At 44.5% G+C, this 21997-nt stretch overlaps 1 protein-coding gene across 1 annotated transcript; it reads left to right on the top strand.

Moving 5' to 3' along the window:
• The first annotated feature begins 10315 nt into the window (after nucleotides 1–10315).
• Nucleotides 10316–20358, top strand: LOC111606141. Its single transcript, XM_023325866.1, has 15 exons — nucleotides 10316–12399; nucleotides 14103–14244; nucleotides 14322–14432; nucleotides 14504–14552; nucleotides 14703–14839; nucleotides 14943–15046; nucleotides 15116–15226; nucleotides 16214–16474; nucleotides 16558–16637; nucleotides 17342–17554; nucleotides 18055–18133; nucleotides 18210–18311; nucleotides 18382–18470; nucleotides 18542–18611; nucleotides 19478–20358. The coding sequence occupies exons 1-15, from the start codon at nucleotides 10456–10458 to the stop codon at nucleotides 19604–19606; spliced, it is 3621 nt and encodes a 1206-aa protein (XP_023181634.1). The 5' UTR covers nucleotides 10316–10455; the 3' UTR covers nucleotides 19607–20358.
• The last annotated feature ends 1639 nt before the right edge of the window (nucleotides 20359–21997 follow it).

The raw sequence follows: 21997 nt of genomic DNA, 5'->3' as shown, positions 1-21997 counted from the left end.
TTGTGTATAAGAGCTAAAATAAAGTTGAATTCATGTAAAAATGGCTTCCTGTGAGTAAAACGTCCATTTTGATTGAGGGGATAAAACTCAAACATGTTAGCTATAAATTCTTTTCACAATATGGGACCCTAGGCAGAACTGTGGAATATGGAAAAGGGGGTGGAGCTTAAAACAGTTATGGATAATTGATTACTAATCACTGAGATGTGTTTAAGTGTAACCGGATCCCTTCTGCGTTGTGCTGGTTATTAGATGTTAGTCAGGCCGTGACTCTGTTCGGCTTTCAAAGATTTATTCTGACGAAAATATCCAACAGAAAAACAATAGTTACAAGCTGCCCGCTCCAAGTCCTCTCCCGCAGGACAACATGACAAAAGGGCGGGATCATGTCTCACATTAAATAAAATAAACCTTTTTTATACAACATACCTGACGAAAATATCCAACAGAAAAACAATAGTTACAAGCTGCCCGCTCCAAGTCCTACACAAACAAAAATACATAACAGAAATCAACTTAATAAATCTACAAATAAACTGGAAGTATTTAGATAGAAAGTAAATAGGACACACCTCTCCCGCAGGACAACATGACAAAAGGGGAGGGCCTAAGGGACGCAAACATTTTAAAGACAAAACCATAGAAGAAGAAATAAAAAGGAGGGGCTACTGTTCTTAAAATAACACATTCAAAACAATGACAGCTTTTCGGTCAGGTAGAGAGCAATACAAACAACAACAAAAAAAAGACATTTTGTGTAATTATAACAACAACCAGGTTACATAAGAACAAACTGAAGCTCAAACACAACTTGTCAGATTGTAACGCAACAATCACACAAGTATTTATTTTACACATAAATTGATGGTAAGAAAAAAATAATAAAATCAAGCCTAATGAAAATGTTCTCATTCTCTATAAAAATAAACATTTTAGAAACGTGTTTGTGTTTAAAATCAAGCATTTCTGCCAAAAGCATCAACGTACAAAACTCTGAAGATACTTGGATAAAACATTTAATTTCCCTTTGAAATAATATAATATAATATAATATAATATAATATAATATAATATAATATAATATAATATAATATAATATAATATAATATAATAATTTGTTTGCTTTGTGCGCCTACAGGTGAGTGTACGCGCGTGCCCAATCAGCGAATGTTGTCATTTCTTCAGGCGGTCCCTCGCCATGTTTCCATAGCAACCGCAGAATTTAGGTATGAGCAGCAAAGTGTCAACGGTTGACGCTTTCATGGACGCTAACGCGGAGAAAGTCCCACTGCGACGAACACGGTGCGAGAAAACCTCTAACCCGGCGTGACTTGAGCCCACGGAGGAGGCGGGAAGGAGGATCCAGGTGAGTTTCTGAGTCCGGGAAAACGAGCCGAACCGAACCGAGCTGCTCTCTGCCGAGCTGAGCGCCAAAAGGTTAGCAACAGCTGGAACCGTTAGCCTAATAGACGTTGAGCGGGGGAATAATTGACTAACTAGTGAACAGAAGAGGTTGTTTTAAAAAAAGAGAGAGAAAACAAACAAACTCGGCTGTATTGACTTCGGTTAGCTTGACCCCGAGTGGCGGAAGCGGTGATTTTTGTTTTTGCTCGTTTTTCTTTAAGGTTTTTGTGTTGTTTACTTTCAGCTGTCCGAGTTAAATCGGCTGTTTGAAACGGAGAACTGACGCTAAGCGTATCAAACCACACCAATGATTAATATTTACACCTAAAGACCTGGAAATGTTTGAGACTAGTCCGTTTCTTAGAATTTTAAACTGGGAATATGTTTAAAAATGTGTTTATATAAAGGCCAGGTCACTTCAAGTTAGCTTGAAAGTGACAGCCGTTAAAAATCAGTTACTGAACTCCAGATTTGTGATCAGTTAAAAACTTTTACACAGTTCCTGTTACATTTTTATAGTCTATATGTTACTTAGCCAGCAAAATACTGCAGATTAAATAAAAATAAAAACGTTACAAATCATCTGCGCCAGTTAAATCTTATGAAACTTGCTCTTGTTTTAGGTCAGTTTTTATGAAAATGTTTTAATAAATGTTTGTATTTTCTTTTTTTCCAAACAGGTCTCTTGTAAATGAGTTTTATCTCACTGGGACAACAATAAATCAAAATAAATGAGTCAGAAAAAGTATTCCTACCGCTGGTGGATTTCTGATAGTGTGACGGTGCGGTGAGAGGTTGGAGAAGGAGTTAGCAATGGTGGTTAGCCACTCTAACCCAGAACAGCAGGACGCACTGTTGAAGTTTTCCACACTGTCGCTTTATTTTCACTTCGTCCATGTAAAGCCAGGTCTCCACGGTACTAACATTACAGTCTCATACATGAGAAAAGAAACGATAATTCACCGCTCTGCACCTCATCATCACCGATGATCTCCTCTACACCACATGGAAGACGAGTTCTTACTCTGTACAATAGTACAACAAAAGAAAAAGGGAATAGGCGCCCCCTTGGGGTGATACCTACTCATGTCTAGGAACCAAGCAGTATAATGACTGTTACATATGCCCCCCTGGTAAACAAAGGCTGTCCTCAGCCGCACACGACTATAGACACCAGTACAGAATTTAACAAAGCAACACATAGCCGTAAAACCGCAGTTACACCCGGGGCAGGTATCAAATCACCCCTGTATACATATCCGTGGATAACTATAACACAAAGCCAGCTTAGGTTCCAAAAAGCAAACATAAAATCAGTGTGGAACTCTTCTTTGTTTTCTGAACACAAACCCTCTAAAGAACAGTTAAGGGACAATAAAATTCTTCCTATGTAACAATGGTTGACAACAAAACCAACATCATCCCAAATCATCAGAATTTCTTTTCTTATTATCTTTTGGTTTGTAACCACAAAAATTCCAACATAACACATCTAACTGAAAATTAGATGCATTCATTAACCTGAACAAATATAACCTTACACCCTGTCAAGCCTGTCAGTATGGTAGATATTTGTCCATTTATGATCTGACCAACCAGTCGTGATCCTGGGTTGAGGTCGGGCTCTCAGATTGTAATGTCCATCACCTCCTGAAACTTGGCCAGACTCAGTCTCATCAGCGTGGGTCTCAGTCATAGTAGTGTTTCTGTCTTTTGTGGCTGAGATCTAGCGCAGCCCTGGCGTGATGATGAGCATCCCTGAGGGTGGCTCTCAGAGTCTCTGGATACTGCACATCTGGGTCATCCAGTCCATCACAGCTTGGTTGAACGATTAGATCGAGAGGCGTGTCCAGCTCACGACCATACAACATCATGGATGGGTTAAGACTTGTGCTGTCATGCGGGGCTGTGCGAAGTGCAAAACATATTTGTGGTAGAAACCTGTCCCAAGCAGTGTGTTTGTCACTCACATAGGCACGGATAGCTGTTTTAAGCGTCATGTTCACACGCTCTGTCGCGTTTGTTTGTGGGTGATAGGCTGTAGTAAGCCTGTGTGTTGAGCCTAGAGCTGACACAGTGTGTTCAAACAGCTCACTAACAAAAGGAGAGCCTCTGTCTGAAATGAGGTAGTTGGGGCTACCAGGCCTAGCAAATATTTCACTCAAGAACTTGCTAGCTGCGACCCGAGCTGTGGACTCTCTAACTGCACATACTTCAATCCACTTCGAAAAATAGTCCACAAAGACCAGCAAATAAGCATTTCCTGATTGAGTACGGGGCAAGGGACCCACAAAGTCCACTCCTGTGTATTCCCAGGGTTTTTTGGGCACAATAGGGACCATGAGACCAGCTTGTTTCTGTTGACTTGGTTTTCTGAGTTGGCAGACCGACCAAGAAGTGACATAACGTTTGACATCACCTGCCATGCCAGGCCAAAAGAACCTGTGTCGTAGTCTCATTAGTGTTTTGGAAACACCGAGATGGCCAGCAGTGGGGTGGTCATGGTAATAGCTCAGCAGGGTGCCACGAAGAGATGTTGGGGCAAAAAGTTTAAGTTCTTTTAATGGGTGTAAACCGCATACAGGCTTTCGGTCCCTGTAATACAGCAAACTGTCATAGACAGTATATTGTTCTTGGCATTCACTGTCCATTTGAACCGATGAGTCTGATTCAATGTCTCTGAGGAGTTGACCCGTCACAGGGTCGTCCATTTGTAGCTGCCTCATGTGCGAACGATCCGACAATAACACTGGGGGCAGGGAACGGAGGTCCAAACTGCCTATAACAGCATGTTCTGGCAAGATATCGGTGGGCGTGTCACTTCGATTCGGCAGGGGATTCCTGGAAAGAGCATCAGGAACTGCATTGTGTTGTCCTGGCTTGTGGACAATTGAAAAGTCAAAGTCTTGCAGTCTCAAAGACCATCTAGCCAGCCGGCCAGACGGGTTTGGGCGAGACATAAGCCACCTAAGGCTGTTGTGGTCTGTGAAAACAGTCACGTGAAGGCCCTCAACATATGGCCTGAAGTGTTCCAGCCCCCAAATGACGGCCAAACATTCTTTTTCAGGGGTTGAGTATGGTTTTTTAGCCTTGTGTAGAGAACGACTTGCATACGAGACCACAATATCTCGGCCTTCTTCATCTTTTTGCATCAAAGCAGCGCCCAGTCCTAGATCACAGGCATCAACATGAACATAGAAGGGTCTAGCAAAGTCCGGAAATCTTAACACAGGGGCTGACGTGATTCGGTCTTTTAAAACATTCATGGCTTGCTGACATTTGTCATCCCAGTGAAAAACAGTGTCTTTCTGTGTGAGCTTATGGAGTGGGTCAGCTTGCCGGGCATAATCTTTGACAAAGCGCCAATAATAGCCAGTGAGTCCCAGGAACTGTCTGACCTGTTTCACTGTGGATGGTGACTGAAAATCAATGACAGCTTTGATTTTATCATGGTCAGGTTTTATGCCTGCAGGTGTAATGCGATAACCCAAAAATGTGAACTCACTCAGACAGAACTGACACTTTTTCAGTTTTAAAGTGAGGCCAGCTGCTTCGAGTCTGTTCAGGACCTCCTCCAAATCTTTCAAGTGCTGCTCGAATGAGGGAGATGCCACCACGATGTCATCAAGGTACACCGCACATGTTTTGTAGATCAGGCCCGCTAACACAGAATTCATAAGCCTTTGAAATGTCGCTGGCGCATTGCATAAGCCGAATGGCAGCACACGGAACTGGTAGAGGCCACAGTGAGACACAAAAGCCGTTTTCGGTCGGGATTCCTCTGAAACAGCAACTTGCCAATATCCTCGAGCCAAATCCAGGGTTGAAATGTACTTTCCTCTAGCCAGAAAGTCGAGGGATTCGTCAATTCGTGGTAATGGATAGGAGTCCTTTTGTGTGACTTGGTTTAAACCCCTATAGTCCACACAGAATCTTGGATCAGAACCAGGTCTATTCACAATCACCACTGGAGCAGCCCATGGACTAGTAGAGCAGTGGTCCCCAAACTACGGCCCGCGGGCCAGATGTGGCCCGCCTCCACATTTGGTCCGGCCCCCTGAACAATACCAGAGTATTTTCATATATGTGCATTTTTATTTGATAAGTTGGACTTTTGCAATAAAATGTTCCTTAGTAATGAACTTTATTTATTATTAACTATTAGTTAGTAACTATTTTATATATGCATATAATTGACCCTAACCCTTTTTTTATGTGGAGAACCCAGTGTTATTTGGTTATTATTTATTTCATAAATAGTGTTATTTCCTGACTTTTGTTCTCTGAAGAATCCAGAAAAGGTTATTTGATTGTGCTTTCTGAAAAACAATACATTTTTATGTTTAGCACTCTTACAATCGTCACACTTTTTCTGCTACAAAATGACCCCGGCCCCCCATCAGAGAAGGGACAAGTTATGTGGCCCTCACAGGAGAAAGTTTGGGGACCCCTGTGGTAGAGGGTTCGATTATGTTGTCTTCCAGCATTTGTCGCACTTGATCCTCAATCAAATACTTTTTGGTTGGAGATGAGCGATAGGGGGGAAGATTTATGGGCTTGTCAGTTCCGGTATTGATCACATGTTCCACCAATGTAGTGTGTCCAAGGTGTCCATCAAAAGCGGAGCTGTGGTGGGAAAGAAGATCATACAGATCTGATTTTTGCGTTTCCTCCAGGCTCGCCTCAGCCACTTTTGACTCCATGGTGTCTAATAAAATGTTCAGAGACATAAGAGTCTGTTCAACAGGAAACAGGTCAAGGTTGTGTTCCTCATTTTCATCCAAGGCAGGACAGGGACTGTCATCAATAAAAACTGTCCTTGTCGGTATATGTATGGTTATCGAGGCTCTCATCATAAAATCCATCCCTAATATGAAAGGGGAAGACAGGTTATGGATGATGGCGAAGCGTTGATAAAAGCGCTTGTTCATAAAGCCGATACTCAGCCAAGCCACACCCTCTGGAAGGCAAGGAGCGTTGTCCGCTAGGCTCACTGGCGGCCCCTGCCACTGACGTACTTTCTGTGGACAAATCCCATTTACGTTAATGAGATCTGCACGTACAGCCGAAAGTGAAGCGCCTGTGTCCAGAGTCGCCTCTGTGCAGGTTCCATTAAAGTTCAGCTTAGTTTTAAATGGAGTGTTCCAGGTAGCAGTAGACTCATTGTCCTCCACATGACCAAGGATGTGGAATTTATTTGCAGAAAGGTGAGGCTCAGTTAACGTCTGGAGGGAGGATTGCCTCGACGAAATATCCTCCCCCCTTTGAAGTTTCCCAATGGCCTTTGGGGTGCTTCGTCTACAGGTGGGCTGGAGTTTCCATTGTCTGTTTCAGCTCCAGGTGTGTCAAAGGACGTAGTGGGACTGATCTCATTATGGAACCAAGCCGATATGTGTTGTTGACTATGGTCCTGATTACAGGCAGGACACGTTTTCGATGTATATCCAGGGCTTTTGCACTTATAACAGCGTGGCTCAGCTCTCTGCTGCTTCCAATGTCTTTTTTGAAGATTCTGGTGGCTATCAGGTCCCAGTACAGCATGCAGTTCATGAGCCCTGAGCAGCAACTCCATCACAGAAGACACAGGTGAGCCATACAGCGCCACCCTGTATTTTTCAAGCGAATGTTTACATATTAATTGAATACGCTCTTTTTCAGGTGGTGGGCTACTTAGCTTATTAAACTCACTCAACATATGAGCTAAAAATGTCGGTAATGGTTCATCAACTGACTGGACACGGTCAAGTATGCCTCTGAGAATACTTTCTTGGTTGTCAGTGGGCAGAAAGACTGTTCGGAAAAGTTGGCAGAAGTGCACCCATGAGCTAATGTGTGAACGAAGGGCTTTAAACCACTTACTAGGCTCTTTTGTGAGAAAATGGGGCAACTCATTCAGAATCTGGACATCAGTTAAATTCAGAGTGGACTTGTATGCTGACACAGCCTGTAGCCAGTCCTCTGCCTGCACTTCACCATCCCCAGCGAATACTGGCGGTTCCAGCTTGGCGTGATGTAGTGCAGCAGCAATCACTCTTGTGGTGTTGGTTAGCTCAGCTGAATGAGTCTGTAGGAAAGAGCTATGCAGGTCCCTCTGAGTTTCAGGATAAGGACATGTGTCATTGGAATGCCTCGCACTGATATTCACAGGAGGCACATATGGCGTTGAGGTGGCCACAGGAGCTGCAGGAGACTGTTGTGCAGGAGGTCCACTAGACTCACAGGAATTAACCTTATCTAGATGATTCAGCATTTTCTGCTGCAGGGACAATGTGTTTTGGAGGACATCCCTCAGCTGCTTGACATCATCTTTTAATTCTTGTACCTGCTGACAGAGGTCTGGAGCTCTCTGATGTGGCGGTATAAATTGAAGAGAGTCAATATCCATGTCAGAGTCAAAAACAGAAAAATCTGGTTCAAATGCCATTTTTGTTTCTTTAACCTTTATGGTAGAGTCCAAAAAAAATGCAATATTCACACCAAAAACACTCAGGACTGTGAACAAAATCGTTTGTGTTCTTTATGTTCAGTTCGTTTTGCTTTTATTTATTTTTTTGTCAGCACTGACAGTAGGGCTCGTAGGCGAGAAAATGTCCAAATATAAAATATATCTTCTTAAACAGAGAAACAAACGAGCTCACGGGGATGTCTTGCTCTCCGCTGCCACTGCTGCGTTATTTGTGCAGCACAGTCTGTCCGTATGCTTCCGCAAGTCAACAAGTCAAAATCCATAAAGTAGTCCGTATGACTGAGCTCCACTGAAAAATAATCCACAAAACTCACCCAGTCCTTCAGCAATCATGAGTTAATTTAGTTAATATGCGGTGGTCTTGTCATTTAAACATATCCTCCTCTTCAGCAGACTAGCAGACGCACAGCTTTCAGGGAATAAATCCGACGGGGACAGCTCATCACGACGTCCAGCGATATGCGGGCAATGAATGCCTCCAGCAAACTTTAACACTGATCGCGACGTACTCCGCTCAGAAACTGTATCCACCCCGTGAAACAGACATCCACAAGGAACTTGTAAACAATCACCTCTAGTCCAAAGCTGAATCGGTATCCAGGAGGGAAAGGTCCAAAATATGTTCGGGCGCCAATTGTGACGGTGCGGTGAGAGGTTGGAGAAGGAGTTAGCAATGGTGGTTAGCCACTCTAACCCAGAACAGCAGGACGCACTGTTGAAGTTTTCCACACTGTCGCTTTATTCTCACTTCGTCCATGTAAAGCCAGGTCTCCACGGTACTAACATTACAGTCTCATACATGAGAAAAGAAACGATAATTCACCGCTCTGCACCTCATCATCACCGATGATCTCCTCTACTGTACACCACATGGAAGACGAGTTCTTACTCTGTACAATAGTACAACAAAAGAAAAAGGGAATAGGCGCCCCCTTGGGGTGATATCTACTCATGTCTAGGAACCAAGCAGTATAATGACTGTTACAATAGGACGACAATCTGGGCCAGAAAACGGTCCAGATCGTCGTCCTGCAGCACATCGGCTCATTGGCTGGCAAAGAGCAGAGAATCACCCAGCAGGTCTTTATCTCTGCTTGCCGGTTTTTCACTTTATCCAAAGATTTCCTGTTTTGTGGTGAGCTGGAAGTTCTCAGGTTTGGTGCGTTCACTGAAAAAAAGAAAAAGGAGCTCCATCTTAAAAAAACAAACTTAATTTCTTACATGTAATCAAATAAAAATTTTCAAACTAAATTTATTTATGTTGTTTAAAATGATAACTTAATAAACTTAACATATTTAATTGTATAAACTTAATTTGATTACTTGTAAAAAATACAAAAATTTAAGTGTAATTTATTTTTCCATTGGTCTAGAAAAGAGAAAAAGTTTTCACTGGTATCTCATTAAGGTTGAGGTCTGGACTTTGACTGGGCCATTGTAGCTTGATTCTTTTGTTTTTGTTTTGTCTTTTTTGGCTATTTTATTGTTGACCCAACCTGACGTCTCATTTTGAGTTCAGATCCATGCTGAGTTGGCTAACTACTGCTCTGCTCCCCCCCAACAGTCTCCGTGGCGACCAGCAGCAGCAGCACTCGTCCCATTGAGCCGACGTCCTCCATGACGTCAGAAGTGAATCCGTTCTACCCAGCTGATCTAGAGGTGCAGCTGACGCTCGGAGAGCTGGTTCCTGGTTATTACTGTGTTTACCAGGTAAATCCACCTCAGAGGGCCCATCGGTGTTCAGAGGGGGCCACAGACACATGACACGTTTTCAGGGTTTTTGTTGTAAAACAGTTTTCCTTCCAGTTCACTATTGCACTCTACTTGTGATTATTAAAGGAACTCTAGCTGACACTGCAGCTTTCTGTCATGTTTCTAGAGCCGCCTGACTCATAATTCAATATATTCAAAAAACAAACAAAACAAAACTCTGACTTTGTCAAAAACAGCATTGTATCCATACCAATTGTTTTTCATGTCTTTGTGTTATGTGTATGTTTTTGCATGTTTTGTTAATATCATGTTCTATTATTTTACATTATTATTGCTATTTCACTAGAAAACCCATCTAGGGCGAAGTTTTGCACATTAGCTTGTGCTATTAGCATCATGATTCAGGCGTGGGACTGCAGCTTCATTCAGGTTGTTTATGTTATTGTGTGTTTGTCCCTAACAAATAAAGCTAATGAATAAAATCAAAAAATAAAAGAAGGATCCTCCATGAGCAGATTATTCTCACACATGGCAGGTTGAGAAGGGAAGGACCTGGAGTGGGGAGGGGGGGGATTTCCTGGAAGAACCCAGCTCAGTGATTGGTGGGCTGCTGGATCATGTGACTCCTCTCAGTCTGTGCCCTAATTCAAACACATAGACCACCCTCCCTGGGTTGAGTGGCAGGGACATGTGAGCCCCTCACTCCAGCTATTCTGGGAAGGCCGGCGGGGCCGGAGGGGGGAGCGTTCCTGTTCCCGCATGCGGGCCGGCGGCGGCGAGGAGCAGCTGCTGTGTTACTCTCATGTTGTGTGGCTCTTGGTGAGTGCGGCCGTAGCAGACTTGTGTTTTACTCTCCCTCCAGGCCGGAGAAGATGGGCTGCTGCTTTAGTAAGGAGCTCGGCCCCGAGCCGCAGACTGAGAGGAGCGTTCTGTTATCGGCACCCCTCCAGGACGGGCTCAGCACGCTGACGGAGCAGGTCAGGAGGCAGGCTGAGGCCGTGGCCCACAGCGCCCGCCTGGAGGACCAGGAGCCGGCCAGGGAACAGGACCGGCCCCGACCCGACCCGGACCGCACCCAGGTGGCTCTGTCTGGCGGTGAGGCGGAACCGCAGCGGCCCCAGAAGAGCCCAGAGGCCTTCATCACCACAAACACACACACAGATACCAGAGCAATGGCTGCTGGGACGCGGGAGGCCAGCTCCGGCCGCGGGACGCCTCCCTACATGGAGGTGTCCACCCAGAGTCCGCTCGGTCCGGAGACTCTGGAGACCGCCGCGCACCGGGCCGCGGGGTGCAGCGGGGCGCCGGAGCACGGCGAGCAGGGAGGGCCAGAGCCGGGTCCCCAATCGGGCCTCCAGGACGCAGCAGGATTCCTGCTCAATGCTGCAGCAACGCACCGCAGCTTCTTCAGCATCTGTCCCATCGGAGCCGAGGAGCTGGAGCCCAGCTGGACCCAGACGGCTCTGCCCGGCACACCCTCCAGCCAATCAGAGGCCAGCATGTTCAGGGACCATGCCCACACAGGTATAGCCTGGTCACATGACCAGGAAGTGGTCTCTGCTGACAAACTGGATCCTGGCTCAGTTCTGGAGAAGGACGGAGTGTTAAATCAAAAGGGTGAGGCCGCCGTGAGCGGCGAGGACCCTCAGGCATCCACAGTGGACAGCCATCAGCCGAAGGACCCCGGCGCCGCCACAGAAGAAGAAAACATCCGCTTAAGGAAGAAAGAAGCAGAGCTAAGCAGTGATGGGTCTGGGTTCAGAGCTGGGCAAGAAGTCCAGAACCGTCCAGGTCCGAAGACCGTCCAGGTCCAAATGCTGCTCCAGGAGGAAGACGAAGATGACCTTTGTCTGCTGGAGGGACCGACCCTCCGACTATGCCACACAGAGGTCATCTGCAGGGTCAGCAATGCTACAGCGACCCCGACCCGACGTGGTCAGAACCCCACCCCGCTGGCTCCTGGGTCAGACTCCTTTCATCAGGAAACCAAAGAGCCGACAGGAAACACTAAGGCAGAGCTCTGTGATGAAGCTGAGCAGGGGTCAGAGGTCATCATTCAGAGAAGCCTTGCAGAGGCCGGCGATGCTGCCTCTGGTGTACAGGAACCAGAACCACAGGGCTGGGACCGGATTGGACCTCAGAACCATGAAGGTATAAGCCACCATCCTCCCAGCCGCTCTGGGCCGCCACCTTCCTCTCCTGTTTCCTCCTCTTCCTCACACGAGGAGGCGCCGTCTGACGGGTTTACTCCAGCGGGTCAGAGACCCCCCCCCAAACCGGATCGGACCTTTGACTCTTCCTCAGACAGAAACAACATGGAGAAGATGAAGAGTTCACTCCCCGTTGCCCCCGGTTACTCAGACTGGATGGTTACTGATGCTAGCTGCCAGGAGAGTTCTGGTTCGGTGCCAGTGGACCCGGATCAGATTGATGTTTATGCCTCCACTCCGTCCTACGAGATTCACTTCCTGAACCAGGAAGTTCCAGCCACTGAGGAAGAGGAGGAGGAGGAGGAGGAGGAGAAGGAGGGCGGGATCAGGGACATGGTGTCGGAGCTGCTGGGAGAGCTGGCCGAGGCGTCCGTCTGCCGCCTGTACCCCCAGCCCTGGATCCGGCTGAGCCCGGACCAGAACCCCGATGCTCTGGCCCAGGGCGCGTCGGAGGTGGACAGGACGAAGGGCGAGGATGAGGAGCAGATCCCGGCCCTGGTGTCAGAGCTGCAGCCCTCCATGGCCCTGCTGGGGGCCTTCCCCTACAGCACAGCGACGCCCCAGGGGCCCTGCGTCTGGGACTGGCACACCAGCGGCTCCCAGGCTGTAAGTCTGGCTCCAGCTCTACTGCTCCATGTCTCACACACACACACACACACACACACACACACACACACACACACACACACACACACACACACACACACACACACACACACACACACACACTGGAAGGAAAACATCTGGAATGTTCTAGGTTTGACACAACAAATGGGTTATTATTCACATGTACACACACAGTTTCAAGAGATTAGGTTTAATTGATAAACCAGACTGGAGTTAATTTGGAGTCATGGTTTTCGTTACATTCAGATGATTGTGCTGACCTTTGACCCTAACAGCGCTGTTTTCTACACGATGAACCTGAACTGAGCACTGAGAAGAATCAGTGAACAGCCATGCTGTGTTTCATGTGTGCATCATAATCTGTCTAGCTGTGATGTACAAATTATGATTTAGCAACTTTTCAATCTGAGGTGTTTTAGTGTAAAACAGATTTGGAACTTTGGAGTAAAGAAGATTCATGGCAAAATATTAATTGGTAAGAAAAAATGATTGAATTGTGAAAGTCAGGAAGGTCTGAGGAGAAAACCAGACCAGGTTCATGTGTCTCTGTCACATCATTTAGAAGGTAATATGACGTTATGAAAACATGTCACAATACAGCTGCACTTTGCTGATTTTCGTGTCTCCTGTATTGGATTTTCTTATTCCTGATGAGTTGACGCTTCAGCGTTTGGGACAGTTTGCCAGAAAACTGCAAGTCCCACATAAGTGAGGGACTTGTATTTTCTAAAGTCAGACAAAATTCTTACATTTGATGCATAATACATGTAGAAAGAGTGAAAATTGAGTTAACAGAATTTGTTCAGAGACCATAAAAATTTTTGCTCTAGCAGCTGAAGAACTTTGTAATTGGATTCCATTGAAAATGTGACATCTGACAATAATATGACCAAAAAATTGAAGAGGAATTTTATGAAAATAGTAAAAAGCATAAAAAAGCTGGAACATACAGAAGTAACCAAAAGGCGTTAAGACAATTCCAAGTTTGAATGACATTTTTAAGTGAAAATATGTGGAAGTGTTTACGTTTGAAAAACAGGCAAGTTTTAGCAGAATGTTTTAGGGGTTTCCATTTATTTCATTCTATAAAGTGAAACATTCTGTGGGCAAATTTCAGTTTTAATTAGAATTTGGCTAAATTAGAATAGAGTTTATATGAAACGATCATTCAGTGTTTCTTTATCCTTCACATTTAAAAGCAATTTTCTCTTGATCAAAGTTTTCTACAGACAATAAAGAACTTTTTCTTATATAATCTTGTAGAAACAATAAAGTATAATATGATAACTAAAATCACACAAGATAAAACCATTAAACCACAGAGTTAAAAGCAGCTGAACACGATCTGATCAACAGACTGGTTTCTGCCTCTGGTTTCCAGTCTGGAACTGGGAATCTTTAACAGTTTCTGGTAAAAACAAGAAATAAACCTGTTGGCATGACTCATTTACCTAGTGAACTCTGAACATGAACAGATTCAGTGAACCTGAGTGAACTGAGAACTAGTTAAGGGTTTGATGAACTAGTTAAGCTGTTGTTAATCCAAGAAGTGGCTCAACATGCTGAACCAGAGCGGTGTAAACTGGGCTCAGAACATTCATTAGGATGTGGATCTGTTTCCTGTCTGCTCACACCACCAGGAAGTCTAAATGTGTTTTAGAGTTAAATGTTGTTTGTTTCAGGAAGCTGCTTCTGCTCCGTGTCTCAACCCTGAAGCTGAAGTATGGAACGATCCCAACCCGAGCTTCCACATCCCCGACCCGGACTACCAGCAGCTGCAGCAGCCGTGGCTGCAGCTCCCCGACAACCTGAACCACCAGGAAGGTGAGCCCAGGGTCCCGCCTCTTCACCGCATCACGCTGTCCTCTTTACCTCACCTTCCCCTATCGCCATCCCATCAGGATTCGTGTCAGAGTTTGAAGGGAACGTGGACCTGGCGGAGGCCGAGTATCTGACTCAAACGCCTGAAGCTCTGGCGGTGAACGGAGAGACTTCTGATCCTCCGGTTACAGGTAGGAGCTGGAATCACGCAGCAGCAACACTTGTCACACTGTCAGACTGAAAACATCTGCTCTGTTTCCAGATGAGATCCGAGAGGAACTGAGCAGAGCTCTGGAGTCCTGCCTGACCAGGTAACATCTGGAACCACAGCGGCTGGTGCAGCAGAAAGCTCCTTTACCCGCCGTGTTTACCCTCCATGTGTCTCTGAGTACAGAGAAATGTGCGTTTTGCTGTTTTCTGGATCTAACCTCTCCGTCAGCCTTTCCTGCTCTCCTTCTCAGGGATTATCTGAGCAGCGACCTGTACCTTAAGTCCCAGATGGACAACGACCAGTACGTCTCCATCGCCACACTGGCCAGCCTGGACGGCATCAAGAACCTCACCACAGACCTGGAGCTCATCTCCGACATCCTCAAATGTGGCTCCGTGTTTTAGCTCCCACTAACACATCAATATTTTATTCTAAAAAACTTTAATCACCAGAATAATTGAGCTCTAACGTCCTGCTCTCTGGTTGGCAGCCATGCCTCTGGTCCAGGTGGCCCCGTGCGGGCAGAAAGTCCGGCCCAGGCAGAACCGCTGCGTTGTGATCTTGCGGGAGATTCCTGGCACCACGCCTGCAGAGGTGAGTCCCGCTGCTGCACTGATCCGCCTGCTGCTCTCTGCAGGCTTTACCCTCTGATGTTCTCTGCAGGAGGTGGAGGCTCTGTTCGAAGGAGAGAACCTGCCCAAAGTCCTGAGCTGTGAGGTCGTCAACAACGACAACTGGTTCCTCACTTTTCAGTCAGAGGCTGACGCTCAGCAGGTACAACAGCTCCTATCAAAGTCTTACCTGAGTTTCAAACCACAATGCTGCTGGAGAGCCAGTCACTGATCCAGCTATCAAAGACACTAACAGGTTGATGTCAACCACAAAGATCTGCCAGGAAATACAAGAAAAAGCCTGAATGCCACCAACTAACCAAAATCTGAAAAGTGTGTCGTGTTGGTATTCAGCCTCCATTCAGAACCATGTTTGGTCTCAGCTTTTCACAACAGACTCTAGTCAGTTTGGATGGACATCAGTCCAACTAAGCTCAGACATGAATAATAAGAATGAACTAATGACACATTCTATGTATAGCAGCTCTATGCTCCCTCCTTTACCTTCAGATTCATGTTGCAGGAGTGAAATAGATACTGGTATTCATAGTATGACTAATATTTGGTTATTAAAGCTTTAAAATGGAAATGATATTGAAAACATTCAGTTATCTTCCTGTTTCCTGTTATGAACTTGAAGTTGTTGTTATCCGTTATCAGACGCCGGGCTGGCCGCTGAAGGTTCAGCCTGGACATTTACAGCCAACAGCAGAAACCACACTGGGAAGCCTTACCAGAGGTTTTGTTCTTTGCTTCTCTGTTTGATGTTTTCTTTAAAAAAAATCAATTAAATTGATCCAATATCATCATTCTTACTTAAATCTGGGCTTTGACTGGGCCATTCTGACATGAGTCTACTTTGATCTGAGCTCCAGTGGTCCAGATCTGGTTCATCATCAGGCCTCTGCAGAGCTTCAGCACTGCAGTAGTGATTTAGTTATAAACTGAGCTGTTCGTACAACACACCAGAACCAGAACCATGCTGCATGTTCAGGGTGGTCACCCTGCTGGAAGGTGAACTTTGACCCCAGTCTCAGGTCTTCTGCTGCCTCCAGCAGATTTTGTGCTCCAGCAGCTTGGCTGTATTTCTGTCAGATTATAATCCTATCAGTGTGTGGGATGTGACAGAGTAACATGGCCGGTCCTTCAGGCCTACAGGTACCTGAGAGAGGAGGTCCGGGTGTTTAAGGGGAAGCCCATCATGGCCCGGATCAAAGCTAAGACCATGGCTATTGCCTCCTTCGCCCCCAAGAACGGCTACAGGCCCGTCCAGTTGGACCAGTGCAGCAGCCGCTACAGCTCCTACTTCCCCCCCACCACGTTCAACCCGTCCTGCCTCCCTCAGCAGATGTTTGACCAGAACAATGAGGCATGGCCCGCCACCTCGGCCCAGTACCAGGAGAATGTGGAGGTGAGAGCAGAACCGGGTTTCCTGACCCGGACCTGATCCGTCCTACTCAGTGTTTCAGTCATAAACTCTGATTCTCTCTGCAGCCTGAGCTGCTGATGAACAACTTGATGAACGAGTTTCCAGCAGCTTCTACCTTCAAGCCGCACGCAGCTCACAGACAGAGGTACGACCGCCACGCTGATGTCATTCTTAAAGGGCCAGTGTAAAAAAAAAAATCCACTTTTATCAGCTCTACATCTTCTAATAATACTCTCTCCTTCAAAAACAGAAGCCTCAATTCGTTCATTCATATTTGAGAAATCCTTTAATCTCCATGGCAACCATTTAGCAGCTGGACCTAGCTCCGCCTTTGAGGCAAACCTCCTCCCCTTCCACTTCACAGAGCAACTCTCTCCCACTCAGCTCCTTCAGACTAGCCTGCCAAAATTAGCAAACACCTGTTGGAACTGCTAAGCTCACTGTAGGAGCTACTCAGAGCAACGCTGGTAAAAATGCTGTTAAAGGGTTAATAGAGGAGCCATGTTGCATGTTCTTCCTGTAGGCGGAGCTTCAGAAAGGATATGAGATTCTTAAAGAGACAGAGGCCCAATTTTATGGCGTTTAATTACAATGTTAAATTTCTTTTAAGTGATATTTGATATATACAGGATTATGACAACTTTAGGTAACATAGTAACTTGATTGTGCTATAAAATGGTGCTGCGTGCCTGGAAACTACATAATACTGCTCCTTTAATGCACCGGGTCTGAGTCGGTTCTGTGCAGTTTGGACCGGGTCTGAGTCGGTTCTGTGTAGTTTGGACCGGGTCTGAGCTGGTTCTGTGCAGTTTGGACCGGGTTGGAGCTGATTATGGTCTCTACTTGCAGGAGGGGCTCCAGGATGCTGAGCTGTGGAGACCGCTGGCAGACCCACCACCCGGACCTCTACCAGCCGTCAGAGCAGCTGTCTGCAGACCAGTACTCCTCTCCCTCCCTGAGGGCCCGGCGGGGCCGGCTGAGGGGCGGCCTGCGCCGGCAGAGCCGGGGCGGAAGAACAGAATCCAACAAACAGGTTCTGGTGCCCCCCTCTGACCGGGGAAGGTAATGTAACTGTTCCTGTTGCAGAATCTCAGCAGCTGTAGTTCAGCCTCAGCAGGCCTTCCTGTTCTCTTTGGTAAATACTAACCAAACCTTAGCAAGCTAGCAGCAGCCGGCAGCGTAGGAACATTTTGCCCCGCATGCAGAGCCCTGTGTGTGTTTAGAGTGGAAAACTCTGAAGATCATGCAGACATTTCAGATGTTAATGTTTGAAGCTGATTAACAAACTGACAGCTGTAATTGTAGACAAAGTATTAACTCAGATCGGCTGAATACAAATGCACACCGCATTTTTCAGATTTTCTTTTTTGTTGACACAAAATTTTTCTTCCACTTCACAGTTTATCTTTGCTTTTCCTTTGTCTTTCATGAAACCCCCCAAAACACTGAAGTTTGAGGCTAGTAAGCAACAAAACATGGAAAAGTTTAGTTTAGCGACGCTCTGCAACACGAGGATTTCGCTGCAGAGATGCAGAAAACAGGTTTTTGTTTTTCTGTCTCAGTTACAGCAGGAGGGGAACCTTCGGCCAGAAGAGGAGGGAGACGGAGAAATCCTTGGAGAGACCCAAACTGAACTCTGAGGTAAGAAAACACAGCAGTCTGACGACTGACGACTGTGGAAAAGTGAACCACTCCCATTCTGTCTCCTCTTCATCAGCCTCCTCCTCCTCCTCTGGAGCTCAGCCTGTCCAGCTTCCCCCCACTGTCTACTGCAAATGTTGCCACAGCGACGACGCCTGCAGCTAATGACAGCGTCAAGGTAACACACACACTCATACACACCCACACCTGAATCAGTTCCAGTCTGACCTGTGTGTCTGAATCCTCAGAGTCTGACAAAAAGCAGCAGCTCAAACTCATCGTCCTCATCCTCATCATCATCACTTCCTCCAGTGGAGCCTCAGCCGGCGTCTCTGCTGTGAGTATCCAGCTGTTGCGGCTGTGCGGCCGGACCGGAGGCTTCACATGCAGCTCTGTTGTTGTGTGCAGGAAAGACGGGGACAGCGGAGAGACGACGGTGGAGGACAAACCAGTCCAGCTGCCACTGGAACCAGCAGCAGTAAGACACATTCAGGACTCACGTTTATCACCTGGATCAGCCAGAGGGGGAGATGTGGGTCGTTTAATGGTGCTTGTCTCTGGTTGGAGCTGATCTGGGTTCAGTTCAACAGGAGAAAAGAACAAAATGTTTCCTATTGCTTCATTTTAACAACACAAAGACAAAAACACAACCAGCTCTGTGACAGCAGCGTGTGACTCCCTGATTAGGTCACTTCAATATTAAACATTTTAACCTTTTATTTAAAACAGAGCCTGCCCACTGGTCAAACAGTCTTAAATAGTTGCTTAGCAACTCTTACCAATATACGCTGAACCTCTTTTAAAAAGATTAAACTAATCAGGGCATTTAAGATGAAAACCTTTTTCTGTAAATCTGTTGTTGATGTTGGAAGGATTTTTATCTGCAGATTTATCTTTTTCTACAAACGTTCACTAAAGGAATGATGACACTGCATTTTAGGCCATAAACTTTATTTTCTTACTTTTAAAGGAATTGAACTCTGTTGATTTTCACCTTTTAATGTATTTCTAATATTGTATAAAAGGCTTATGTGAAAAATCACATTTCTTTCAATTTCTTTTAATTGTCAGAATAATTGGTTACTAAAATAGTTTTATCTGTTTTCTTGTGTATTTTGTCTGCTGGTTTTAATCCATTGTGTTGTCATTAATCGCATCACATGAAAACTTCATGAAAACGTTGTACTCTATCACAGTGGGGAAACCCAGCTCTATTTGAACTGGACTCATTTGTTGGTTTAAAAACAGTGTAAGGTTTATGTAAAGATGAAAAGTACATAAATAATTGAAAGATGTCAGCGTATCCGCCTCGTGACGCCCGGTCCTGTTCTTCACTTCCTTCAGGAGCTGAAGAAGCTGAGCTACGCTGAGATCTGCCAGAAGGCTTCGTCCAATGAGGCGTTGGCGCCGCTGGCTGACCCCGCCCCCTCAGCAGAGTACCAGGCATCCCAACAGCCTCAGCTGCCGCCGTGAGACAAAAACAGTCCGATGGGAATGTGTAGTTGTATAGCTGGCTGTATATTTATTATAAAGATTGATCAGTAAGTAACGGAGATAAACTCTGAGCTAAACAGAAACCAGTCTTTACAAGCTCAGGATTTTTAATCTTAGAACTATAGAAACTGCTGATGCTGAATAGAAATTTTTAACACTTTAATTTTTTGGCAGGGAACTGAAAATAATCTGTAAATGTTTTTGTAATTCTTTAGTTTTGTTTCTTGTCTTGTTGTTGGGCTCAGTGTAATGAGAGCCAGGCATTATTTTCAGATTTATTGTATTTGGCCGTCGGCTCTGTACAGGAAGTTCTGTCAGGATTCTGTTATTTATTCTGAATTTTTAAGTCTGAAGTGGATCTTTCCTGTGTTTAGAGGCCCAACAATTAATAACCAGATCTGTAAAGCCTTCCTGTATGTTTGAAAGTACTGAATATCAACTCTTTATTGTTGCTCTGTTTTATTTAATTTTAAACACAGATTCAGTTTTATTTGTTAAACTGGCCTGTTTTAGTTGTTGACTTTATTTAACTTGCTGAGTTTTGACCGCTGAGCGTCCAAGAACAAACTGATTCAACTTGAAGAAATGTTTTCTTTGATTGTAAAGAGACTAATGTTGTTTTCTGATGTGAAGTTTGAATGTAAAGCTGGCACCATTGTGACATATGTTGTTGTGTACAAATGTACAGAATACTGAACAGAAATATATTAAAAAAGTGCCTTTACATGTAACATGTTTAGATTTTTATTTGTATGAAGCTCTGAGTCATTCAGCCTCTTACAGATTTACTTCCTTCTCTTAACCAGCAGATGGCGGTAGAGCCACATCACAACTCTAATTACTTTGTTTGGCTCAGCATTTGTTTATCAGCGGCCTAATGAATAGCATGCAGCATACTAATGAAATGATCCATACTGGGCTCACTTCATCACACTTTACTCAAATAAAACTGATGACTTCAGGATCCGCCTCTGAATTCAGTTCACACCAGAATGACCAAATTTGGTCTGAACAGATTCTGGTTTAGTAATAAATCCTGTGGTTGTTCCACCGGGCCACAGGTGCATTCACCTGCATTCAGAGGAGACCTGCACACGGAGTGGCAGGTGTCAAAACCAGGGCGCCACATTTCTCCTGCTTCACATGAAATGAGTAAAAGTTTTAAAATGCAGGAAGCTGCTGTTTTTCCTGGCAGGACTCGTAAATGTCCTGTAATGAAAACGGGTCACAGGCTGCGCTCAGACTGATCACGTTTTAGTTCATTTCCCCTTTCAGCTGCAGGTCATCTGAGGGCAGAAACTGACATCAAGGGGACAGAAATAGAAACGGTTGTTTTTTCCTCATGGAATCTGTAATGAACTTTTCACCTGACAAATATGGTTCAAATGATCAAATAAATTCAAGGAAATGAAACAGGTTTGAGTTTGGCTGATGACTCACATGTGCTGATATGTTGTTACTGAGACTTTGTGCTCCAAAGAGGCTTTGCTGCAGAGTGGGTCACCTGCAAATAGGAATGTTATAAAAGGTTTTAGATGCACAATGGAGACATAACAGGCCAAAATCATAAAGATATCAGCCAAAAATGTAATAAAGTGCATCGGATCAAGTCACCTCCTAAATACATATTCTGTCTTCAGGCCATCTTGACACCAGGTCTGACTTTCCCTCACCTCTCTTTTTACGTTTTTATTTTAATTTGAAAGGACTCTATTTATATAGTTTTAATGCAATATCGACGTGAAATGACATTTTTGGAAGAGACATGAGAAAGAAACAAAATTTCTCAAGTCAGTCCAACAAATTTATTTTTAAATGAAATAATTCAATACTAAAATTATTTTTAAGCAAGAAAATTAACAGTCGAATTTCAAGAGTCTAAGTCAGTAAAACCCAATGCAAACTTTATTACACAGTGGAGCATTTTGTTTTAAAAAATATCTTGTTTTATTTTTCATGTTAAATATTACATTAAAGAAATACATTTTAATGCAAGGAAAGATCAAATGAACAACTAATAAAATATCAAAATTGTTTATTTTATTGTATTATTTTTAATTAATTTTTCCACAAACTTAATAAACATGTTACTATATTTTTTAAAGTCATTAACTAAGCAAGAAAGTAACTATATCATTTAATAAGAACAATTGGTTTAATTTAAAATTAGAAACATATGTTGTGAAACATAAAAATGAAAAAAACGACGTAATGGCACTACTATTACAATTATATGTTTTATTTTTTGTAAAACAAGAACATTTTTGCAGTAAAAATGCCTAAAATTAACTTGTTAATTTTAGGCATTTTTCATTAAAACAGTTTTTAGTTAATCACAACTTAATTTAATAGATACATTTAGTAGATATT

This window comes from Xiphophorus maculatus, chromosome 21 (assembly GCF_002775205.1).
Source record: "Xiphophorus maculatus strain JP 163 A chromosome 21, X_maculatus-5.0-male, whole genome shotgun sequence".
NCBI lineage: Eukaryota > Metazoa > Chordata > Actinopteri > Cyprinodontiformes > Poeciliidae > Xiphophorus > Xiphophorus maculatus.
The sequence above is the reverse complement of the archived record's forward strand: the minus strand, read 5'-3'. Positions and strand labels throughout refer to the sequence as shown.

Excerpts from the sequence above, each read along its gene's own strand:
- LOC111606141 (XM_023325866.1), top strand. The coding sequence starts at position 10,456 with ATGGGCTGCTGCTTTAGTAAGGAGCTCGGCCCCGAGCCGCAGACTGAG. Across the intron at positions 14,245-14,321 it reads CAACCTGAACCACCAGGAAG|GATTCGTGTCAGAGTTTGAA; the intron begins GTGAGCCCAGGG and ends CCATCCCATCAG. Across the intron at positions 16,638-17,341 it reads CACGCAGCTCACAGACAGAG|GAGGGGCTCCAGGATGCTGA; the intron begins GTACGACCGCCA and ends CTCTACTTGCAG.